This window comes from Stegastes partitus, unplaced genomic scaffold, assembly GCF_000690725.1.
Source record: "Stegastes partitus isolate 25-593 unplaced genomic scaffold, Stegastes_partitus-1.0.2 Scaffold1890, whole genome shotgun sequence".
In the NCBI taxonomy this organism is placed as follows: domain Eukaryota; kingdom Metazoa; phylum Chordata; class Actinopteri; family Pomacentridae; genus Stegastes; species Stegastes partitus.
The window spans coordinates 108152-119007 of NW_007579621.1; the positions used below are offsets into that span (position 1 = coordinate 108152).

The window sequence follows — 10856 nt, forward strand, 5'->3', positions numbered from 1 at the left end:
ACCTGTGAACTCCAGGTTCTTGTTCCTACCAATGATCCACATAAACATTTAGTCTTAACTTGTAAAACCTGGAACTTTGTCTGGTCCAACTTCACCACATCAGGTTCTACTGATGTTAGGGACTGATGATTTTTAGTAGAAACATGGATCCATCCATAGATAGACACTGAAAGGAACTTTCTGGATCAACACCAGCTGGTTAAATATTCTGCACATTCTTTGTCTTGTTGTTTGATCTGTGAGTTTAGACGCAGGCATTCCTCTGCATAAATGAAGTAAACAACTGAGTGTATTTTCAGGCTTTTTAGTTTTTTTTTTTTAGTTTTTCCATAAAACTTTCTGTAGGAACTTTAATATTTCCTGAGATTAGTTTTTAGAGCAAAAAAATCAACCAATACATAAAAGACATTTCATATTATTACACTAACACCAGGAATCGGCAGATAAAGGTCAGAGAACGTATCGAGATGAGTAAACAAATGAAGGTGAGGCGACTCTGGCCTCCGACGCTCTGACTGATGTTTAAAGTTCAGTAAATGAAGTTTGTTTTCCTGTCCGACTCTTCATAACTCTGAGCAGATAAGAAGCACCAGAATATAACAATTTCAAAGCTCAGCTGGTTTCCAGTTTCTCTGCGTTTTCTCAGTAATGAAATGAGAAGACGCCTGCAGCAGATAAGAGCCCTGCACTCCTCCTCTTCCTCAGAATCACTTGTTTCTCTCTGGCCCGGAGGCTGACCAGTGCAGGCCGCCGGCCGATCGCAAGACAAAAAAATGACCCTGAACCAGGAGAATTAATCTCCGCCGCTGGAGGAAGAATCGCAGCTTTCTGCTGCAGAGTTCTGGAAAATTACACCGAGTTGTAAACAAATTTGTCATCTTAATCTGGGTGAGGACAGAGCAGACAGCAGAGAGGAGGGAACGCTGCGATAAGTTGAACACACTGTTAACTTCTCTCAGCAGCACATTACTGTTTAATAGCAAGTCATGGAGTAGGAGCAGCAGCAGGCCTCAGAGCGTCCCTGAACACGACACACTCACTCTGTGAGTCATTATAGTCACGTTTACGTCACATTTAAATCCCGTAATAACTTGCTATACTGTCACTGTCAACTTCCACTGATTAGAATTCAAATTTTAGAACATTAAATATGGATATTCATTTAAATGTTGCACATTGTGGAAACTGGTTGATGGAATCTAAAGTGATTCTCTGCTTTGTGTTTTATTGAGAATAGAATATCAATTTGTAAATATCAATATATGTTATATAGCAAAGTATTCTGATGCTTGGTTTAGTTTTACTGAGACCTGCAGCTACACATGGTTCAGAAAACATCACTAGTTGTCACTAGTTGTATTATTAGCTTTTTGTTAATATGCTCAGAGATGGAACTTTTCATGACGGCTTCAGTTTGTTTCCATATTTCAGGTTTTTATCTTTAATAGTTCCACAGATGTTGTCGTTAACGAGCAACAGAAACCTGTTCTCAGTCGGTTTTTATCATCTCAGTAAAAAAGCAAAAGTTTCACACATTTCTTTATAAATATTTATATTATATGATTGTAAAGTTGCGAACAAATGAGAGACGGTCGAGCAGACATGAAAAAACTCTGACAGAACATGAAAGAACAGCTGAGATGTTCTCAAAGCGCTGCAGAGACGTTTGGTTGTTCAGCAGATGCACCAGTTGGATTTTAACAACTGCAGTGTACCTGAAGTGTTTACTTCCAGGAAAACGGTGTCAGTATGAGAATACAGTGTGTACCTTTATCCAGAGATCTTTCCAGGGTTCTGGGTTTCTTCCTGACCAGAGTCAGAACCACAGTCTGACCCGTCTGCTTCATCACCTCCAGAACCTCCTGGTTGGTCAAACCGTGGAGACTGACACCGTCCAGCTGATCGGACGGAGGACGGGCAGACGGAGAAGACGATGGACGGGACAAAGGAGGAAGAAAACAAAAGAGGAGGGAATAAAGTGGCAGCAAAACCAGAACCAGACAGTTGAAGTTCTTCAGAACCTTACGGTGCAGCGTTCACCAAATCTAACCTGAGACTTTTCAATTCTACACAAAACAAATGTACTTCTTATTAAACTAGTCAGATGAAAGACAAACAACTACAGAGACACAATATGAACACAAACAGATAAAATCACCTCTTAGACACAATAAAGGTCCGCAAGATGCAAAAAGGCTGCAAAGAGACACAAAATAATCACCAACTAATAAAAAGAGATGCAAGACAACGAGATAGAAAACTGACTACAGATCCAAAACCAACAACAACAACAAAAAAATGCAAAAAAAAACAAGAAAGACAGAAATGAATCAGAGAGAGACAGAGCCAAAGACAAGGCCATGAAAAATGAACAATGATTCAGTGAAACAGGAATAAAGTCACCTCAGACACACAAAACTACCACAAAGAGACACAAAACAATAAAAAGAATGAACACACGTTAATGGAAAAGACACACAAAATGGTCAAAGAGGCCAAAACTAACTTCAGGAAACAAAATTAACAGAAAAAAATGCAAAAAAAAACCCCAAAACAAAACAAAACAAAAAACACAAAGAGACACAAATCAGTGACACTAAAACACCAGGACACACAAACTGAGACACAATTAGTCGACTACAATGGACGAACCGAAAGTGAAATTTAAACTTTACACAGACACACACAGACACACACAGACACACACAGATGAGAGTCTTACAGCGATCAGCCGGTCGTGGATTCGGATGTTTCCGCTTTGATCAGCTGCACTTCCTGGAACAACGTGTTTCACGAAAACACCGACAGCATCTGAACGCAGCGACACACACACAGACACACAAACACAACGACAGACACACAAACAACAACACAAACACAAACACAACAACAGATGAAGACATCCGTGAGCTCAGCTGCAACATTAAACTGATGTTAAGGCATCAATAATCAGAAGCGTGGCGCTCAGAGTGTATTTTGATGCTGAGAGCAAAACTTTGTGGTGGTTGTGTGTCTCTTTGTGGTGGTTTTGTGCCTCTTTGTGGCAGTTGTGTGTCTCTCTGTGGTGGTTGTGTGTCTCTTTGTGGTGATCGTGTGTCTCTTTGTGGTGATCGTGTGTCTCTTTGTGGTCTTTTCTGCCTCTGTGATTATTTTGTGTATGTTTGTGGTTACATTTTGTCTCTGTGTGATTATTTTGTGTTTCTTTGTGTTTCCTTTGGGACTTTGGACAGGGTAGTATCGTTAAAATGTTGGTTGTCACTTGTGCATGTCATTTTAAGATAGAAGAAACCTGTTAGTTAATTATAAAATCACTATAAATCTAAATATGATTTGGCAGTTAAACTGTGGGCTGAATTTATTCTGCATTTAGTATTTTGCTCTTGTAACTTGGCTGCACAGTGTGTTTTTCTGATGTCCTATTAGATTGTGTTGAGGTGCAGTTTCCCTCAGTTTGAATCCTCTTCAGCGTACAGTCTACCTTGGCTGGTCAGAGGGTTGTGTCCCACGATGGAGATGCCCAGACTCTGGCCGTCCTTTTTGGTCAGAGGAACCTCGTGGATCTCGTATCCCTCCAGGTTGGGCTGAACCGAACACCAAACAAACTCGGGTTAGGAAGACACAGCAACTTCTCCTCTCCACAGAAAAACACAAATCCACCACAAAGAGACACAAAACCACCACAAAGAGACAAAAAATAATCACAAAGAGACACAAAAAGACACAAAATGACCATGAAGAGTCACAAAACNACCACAAAGAGACACAAAACCCCCACAAAGAGACACAACACCACCACAAAGAGACAAAAAAATAATCACAAAGAGACACAAAAAGACACAAAATGACCATGAAGAGTCACAAAAACCACCACAAAGAGTCACAAAACCACCACAAAGAGACACAAAACCACCACAAAGAGACACAAAATGACCACAAAAAGACACAACACCATCACAAAGAGACACAAAACCCCCACAAAGAGACAAAACTACCACAAAGAGACACAAAATGACCACAAAGAGACACAACACCACCACAAAGAGACACAAAACCACCACAAAAAGACGCAAAACTACCACAAAGAGACACAAAACCACCACAGAGAGACACAAAATGACCACAAAGAGACACAAAACCCCCACAAAGAGACAAAACTACCACAAAGAGACACAAAACCACCACAAAAAGATGCAAAACTACTACAAAGAGACACAAAACCACCAGAGAGAGACACAAAATGACCACAGAGAGACACGAAGTGACCACAAAGAGACACAAAACTACCACAAAAAGACACAGAACTAAAACACAGAACCAGAACCACCATAGTTGTGGTCCCAACTCACCGTCCTGCTGGCCCGCCGCTGGGGGAGCGGCGGAGGTAGCGAGGACACAGGGGCGGAGTCGGGCGGCGGCGGGGGGGCCGGGGCCGTGGACCTCTGACCTCGGGGGTCCCTGGCGATCAGCATGGTCACGTGACTCCCGCAGCCCTGCAGCACCTTGACTACCTGGTCGCTGGTCAGGCCACTGGTGGGCGTCGCCCCGATGCGGAGGATGTGGTCACCTGTACGGAGCCGGCCGTCCTGATTGGAGAAGAGGGAGAGAGAGCTTTTACTTTCAGGGCAGAGTGCTTCATAACTTTGAGGCAACAAGAATTCAATTTTGTGCTACTTTATAATGTATATATATAATATATAACAAAAAATCTATTGTTTTCATTTAAATTTGCAAGTTTTCACATTAATTTTTTCTTTTTAAAGATTTTATTCCACCATTTCAAGCACCTTAAACTGTCTTTGTGTATAAAATGTGCCACAGAAATAAAGCTGCCTTTCTTACACCATAAGTAATTTATATTAGAGCCTGCTATTACACATATATACACATTTCATCATGACAGCTCATTACTGAGAATGGAAAAGAGGCAGAAGAGACGGAAAGCAAAGAATAAAAGATGGAGGGAAGGAGGAGAATAAAAAAACTGAGGCACGAAGGAGCCGGAGATAAAAGGAGGAGAGAAGTTTTTGAGTCCAGATCTGTTCGTCAGACACTTAAAAGGCTCCAGTTTCCCCTTTGAACAAAGTGACAGCAAGTGTGTTTAACAGCGTCGGAGCTTTTTCTGCTCCTCTGCAGAGAAATTCATCTTGTCCAATTATTCTAATTGATCTAATTAATCCACTTACAAAGCGATAATTCCTCCCTCAGTCCTCCTGCTGCTGCCGGCTGTCTGTTCTGATGCACTGCTCAGGTTCTGACTGTTATTTATGCAGGAAGCCGACACTGAGCTCTAGTTTTTTGATCAGCAGCTCAGGGGTGTGCTTCCAGATGTGGAGGCCAAGGATGGAGGCAGAACACATCTGTCGGGACAGAGAGGTGACGCTGCAGATGCTGCTGGACTGAGTCTTCCTTCAGCTGCAGCTTCACTGGTTTTAGACCCGAAACAGGCTCTTATGTGGAAATAACGATTCTCTCCATGTCTTCATCTTCGGGTTTAGTCCTGACCAGCAGCTTTCCTCCCATGTTGGAGGGTTTTGATGAAGACAGTTGTGCAAATGATTTAACAGCAGAACCAGAGCATGAAGACGACAGAGAGAAGTTCAGACTGATGCTGAATCTCCTAAAGCGTCTCTGGACCTCAAACACACCAGCAGCTCGAGAATCCACCAGATCTGAAAAAATCTGCTGGAAAAACTTCAGCTGCACAAAACAAACGAGGAGACTTTCAAAGAGCTAACGGAGGCTCTGGAAGCTTGTAGTTTGTCCAGCATCAGAACCGTTTCAGCTCAGAACAGATTCATCTGTCCCTCCATGCTCCAGCGATCACACATCGTTGCAGTGAAAACCACAGATTCAGTAACTAACTCAGAGACATATTCGCCTTTAGAGGTGGCAAAAAAAAATCTGTGAAATCATTAATTTTGCCGCCGTGCATCAGCAAAGTCTCCTCTGTTTGTCTGCCTCGTCTGCTGTTGACATGCTTCTCAGTGTAACAGCTTGTATCAGGTGCCTGTTGTAGCATAACGAATAATATCCACAGTAGCTAATTAATACACACAATATTTATAATCAGCACTGCTCCCAACAGGCCACACACACACACTCACATAATGCCAGCCAGCCAACTGTCATGTGCAATAAACCCAAGTGCATTCATGTAAATATTCTTAAAGTTGTGTTCTTCTGCTGTTCTTATTCATATCGTATATATAGTGTATATACCTCACCTCTTTGATTTATAGTTGGGTTTTCTAGTTTTTCTTACTGTCATTTGCTGCTGTGATGTTGCAGATTTCCCCTTGAGGGACTAATAAAGGATGTTCTGTTCTAATCGGTTAATCACGGTGCCAGTCATCGGTGAAGGAAACTAGCTGGGATGCCTCTGATCTCCTTGTAGTCTTTGATAGAAAAGTCCTGTTTAGGGGCTGCATGTGTTGTGGTTAAAGGTACAATTCAAGATGAAGGTTTTCATTTCAATTCATGTTTTGTGTGTCCTCAAAGGTCCTCGTGGTGTAAATTTCATGGACACATCTGGGACTGTGCTGACTCAACACCGCAGGAGACTCAACATGCTCCACTGACACACCTCAGGAATAATCACCGTTTTATTTACGAGCTTCTCTTCCACCTGGAGGATGCGTTTCATAAATGTGCAGTTGATTGATGTCTGTTTGCTGCCCTTACAGCACCGTTGACCGGCGAGCATCTATTGTGGCGCCAAAAGAAACGTCTGCTTCCAAACCATAAAACAGCCTTTATTCTTCTACATAATAAAACAGAGTCTATTCCTGAGGCTTTAATTAAAAAAAACCTTTAGTCATCTGGTTGAAGTTCTAATCTGGATAAACAGAATCTTTGACCACAGCTGCTGCTGCACACTGATTCCAGGAGCAGAAATCAAGCAGGGCTGAACGTTAAAGGACAGAAAACTGAATCCTGAAACTGGATAAACGGTTCCTGGTGTTGAGGTCTGGATGTCTGGTGCAGCTCAGTCTGACTCACCTTGTCGGCGACACTGTTGGGGACCAACGTCCTGACCACCACTCCGGTCGACTTCCCGCCAACGATGCCGAAACCCAAGCCGGATCCATCGTTGACCAGCTCGATCTCCTCCACGTGGCCCCACGGATCCTGAACAGAGGAGCAGAGATCATCCACAGGATTGACAAACATCAGCAAGACACCAAGAGAACAGGAACAGGAGACAGTGTGTGTTTAGTAGTGGTGAAGTCACAACTTTGTGCCCCAAACATGTCTCTAAAGGAGAAATCTGAGTTAACTGTAAAGGAACAGGGTAATAACCTAATAAACAATCAATGAGCTACAACATTAAAACCAGCTAACATTGGGTAGAAGCCTCTCTGAGCCACCGACGACTCTACCACCCTCTGAAAAAATAAAACTAACAAGACACGATTCACCAGATCTATAGACTGTCCAAGGAATGAATCATTGGATTTTCTACTTCATGTCTCTTTCTGGTCGTTTTATTTCTCTGTGCACCAGTTTTGTTCTTCCTGTGGTTATTTTGTGTGTCTTTTTGGCCGTTTTGTGTTTCTTTGGGGATAATTTGTCTTGTTGCGGTTGTTTTTTGTTCCTTTTAGTCATGTTATGTCTGTTTTAGGGGATTTTTTAGCTTTTTTGCATCTATTTGTTGTCATTTGGTGGTTATTTTTCATCTCTTTTTGGTCGTTTTATGGATCTTTGCGGCAGTTTTGCGTTTCCTTTTGGTCATTTTGTGTCTCTTTGTGTTTCTTTGCAGTCATCGTGTGTTTCTTTGTGGTCGTTTTGTCTCTAAAAAGTTGGTGAAATGTCGACCAAAGACTGTATTTCAGTAGTAACATGGATTCATCTATAGATATACATTTACAGGAACTTTCTGGGGTCACTACCAGCCTGGTTTGACAATTCTGCACTTTATTTCATCTTCAAGGGCCAATAATTGTGTCCTATGTTGGTTCGTTCAGTCTTTCTGATTGACTGGAAACTGTTGTGACTGTGACACCACATTTCATGGCTGTTGGAGTTTTAATTCTGGAGATATTGAACATTAAAATGGCTCCACAGGTAAAATGTTTTTCTTTTTTAGGGTGGAAATACCTTTATTTTTTTTTTTAGGTCTGAAAACATTAAATTCTCAAAATGATGCCAGGATGTTGTACAGAGGTTAGTTCTGGTTTCTGATGAACACATGCAGCATATTCCTGCATTCAGTCTGAATGGACTCTGACCGGCTGTATGAAGGAACCATCGGTGTGTTTCAGAGCCGTTAGCGAGCAGCCGCCTCGCTGAGCCGCCGGTCGACTATCTGTCCCGAGGTGAAAGGTCGTTACAGCCAACCTCAGCAGGTAATTACCAGCTGAGAGCGTTTCCGGCTCCGATAGCAGCAGCTGATCAATGGTTCCTGCTCACACAGCCGGCTTTATGAGGCTGTAATCAGAGCTGATCTGATGGAGCAGCTCCTCCTCTGTCTCATGAAACCAGCCTCCTCCTCAGCTGATCCCTACAAGCTGTTTGCCTGATAAAATCCCACCACAGCATGTTGGATGCTTCGCTCTGCAACACCAGTTCAGTCTTTTCACAGCACAGGATCTATTACAGAGCTAACAGGGTTTGACTATAATAGGCCAGCAGTGGCTGTTAGCGACACAGGATTAAATAACAGTCGCTCATGGTTTTAATGACGCTCACAGACTCCTGGTGTTAGTCAGAGTTTCTGCCAAAGTTCAGAAGAATTTGGTTTTCTAGTGTTTTTATTTAAAAACTGAGAGGCTCACTAACTTAGCTGTCCTTAAATACAAACACAATGGTACACAGGTGTGTTTGTCTTAATGTCACAGTAACATGATGCTAAATCCGACACAAACTAGTCTAAAACCAGCATAAACAAATCAACTTCTAAAAACAAGTCTTAAACCGAGTTTTAAATAGTCTAAAGTCAGTCTAAAACCCCTCTTCAAATCAAGTCCAAAGTTAGCTGAGCCAGTCTTAAACTGAGTCCAAAACCAGTTTAAAGCAATCTAAAAACCAGTCTAAACTAGTCCAAAACTAGTGTTAATGGGTCTAAAACCAGTCCAACACCAGTCGAAACAAGTATAACACCAGTCTAAATTAGTGTAAAACTAGAGTCAAAAAGCTTAGTCTAAAACCATTCAAAGGTAATGAGAAATCAGTCCAAACTATCTGAAACCAGTCTTAAACCTAAAACTAAACCTGTCTAAACTAGTTTCAGGCCAGGCTACAGCCACTCTTAAATTAAATCCCAAACTAGCTAGAACCAAAACCAGTTTTAAAAAATCTAAAATCAGTTTACAGCCAGGCTAAAACCAGTCCCAAAATGAGACCAAGATCAGTCCTAAACAATGGCCTGGACCAGTCTAAACCTGGTCTAAACCTGGCCTAAACCAGGTCTAGCCCAGGTCTAAACCGGTTTAAACCTGGTCAAACCAAGTCTAAACCAGATCTAAACCAGGTGTAAACCTGTCTAAACCAGTCTAAACCAGTCTAAATCAGGTCTAACCCAGGTTTAAACCAAGTTTAAACAGGTTTAAACCGATTTAAACCAGGGTAACCCAGAGCCCAGAGACCTGTAAAAGTTCTCCAGCCCTGTGAACCTGACGTCCGTATTAAACTGCATCCAGGTGTAACTGAGGTTTAAACCAGCTCTGATCCAGTTTATTTCTCTTTACTGCAGCTTGAAGTTTCCAGATAAATAAAAACCATTAAAACCCTCCCGACTTCACTTTTAGTGCCTGAATCTCAGAGTTATTGTTTGAGCCCAGGAGGACATGAAAATGTGGGAGAACTTTGACATTTAAATAACCAGAGAAGATTTCAGAAAGAAAAACGATGTGGTGTCAGCGCGGAGCAGGACTGGACTGTTAATGCGAGCCGAGGATCACAGGTTAGCCGGAGCCGTAATGATTCTGCCCTGCTCTATTGTCGGGTCATTATCACACAGAATTACACTGTCTCTGTTGTTTGTTAGCCTCCTGCTGCTGGACCGGGGCCACGTCCTGCATACCGGCCCTCTTTTGTTTTATTCATGTCCTGCTTCTATTGAGGTCATGTTTAATGGAGCCGTGGGCATAAAAACACAGCTCCGGAGGGTTTTACTGCCGTTCTCGCGGCCTGCTGGGCAGCTTCAGGTGTCTCCGACCTGCCGTCACAGCTGATGAGCTGCTCTGGCGTCAAACCTCGTTTCTGCTGGAATCGGTCCGACGCCGGCAAGAAACCCGTCGCTATAAAGTCTCCCATAAAGACGCAGATAAATCAGCGAGTCACACATGATTTTACAGCTTCTGTCTATTTAGCGAATATTATCCCTCCATCGATTAGGACGCTGTGACGGAGAATGCACTCAGGAGTGAGGAGCTAATTTATGGCCGTCCTAAAACTGATGAAAAGCAGAAAGAAAGAGGATAAAAAATAACAGATTGTGCAGTTAAAGAAACCTGGAGGGGCCTTTAAAAGTGTTGCAACTCTCAGGGAATTAACTTAAACACAACTTACTTGGATGAAGTCTGTAAACTTTTCTGTTAACTTCACGTCTTTCTCTTTCCACAGCTCAGAGGGAAATATTCTACTCATGTCCTCTGTATTTATCAGTGTATTTAAAAGCCTTTCAAAGATGCAGATTTTACAGAATAGATTAAAAAAAAAAAAAACAAGCTTCTAAAATATAACACAAAGTTAGAGAATAAATCAGTTATATTTACAGTTCATTGGTTTAATCTTGAAGTTTCAGACATTTGTACATGACTTGACATATTTTTAAATATATTTTTCATGTTATTCTAGTTTAGACATGCTTTCTGACATATTGTAAAATAACATTTATAGATTTATTTTTATAAACT

At 41.9% G+C, this 10856-nt stretch overlaps 1 protein-coding gene across 1 annotated transcript in view; it reads right to left on the reverse strand.

Annotated features, from left to right (window-relative positions):
* patj (PATJ crumbs cell polarity complex component) overlaps positions 1-10856 on the reverse strand; it is a 131365-nt gene that overhangs the window by 102997 nt on the left and 17512 nt on the right. The window contains exons 7-12 of the mRNA XM_008302837.1: positions 7000-7128; positions 4347-4583; positions 3479-3581; positions 2723-2811; positions 1769-1898; positions 99-109 (exon numbers count right to left, since the gene is read on the reverse strand). Coding sequence (XP_008301059.1) covers positions 99-109; positions 1769-1898; positions 2723-2811; positions 3479-3581; positions 4347-4583; positions 7000-7128 — 699 coding nt within the window. The remainder of the gene's footprint in view (positions 1-98; positions 110-1768; positions 1899-2722; positions 2812-3478; positions 3582-4346; positions 4584-6999; positions 7129-10856) is intronic.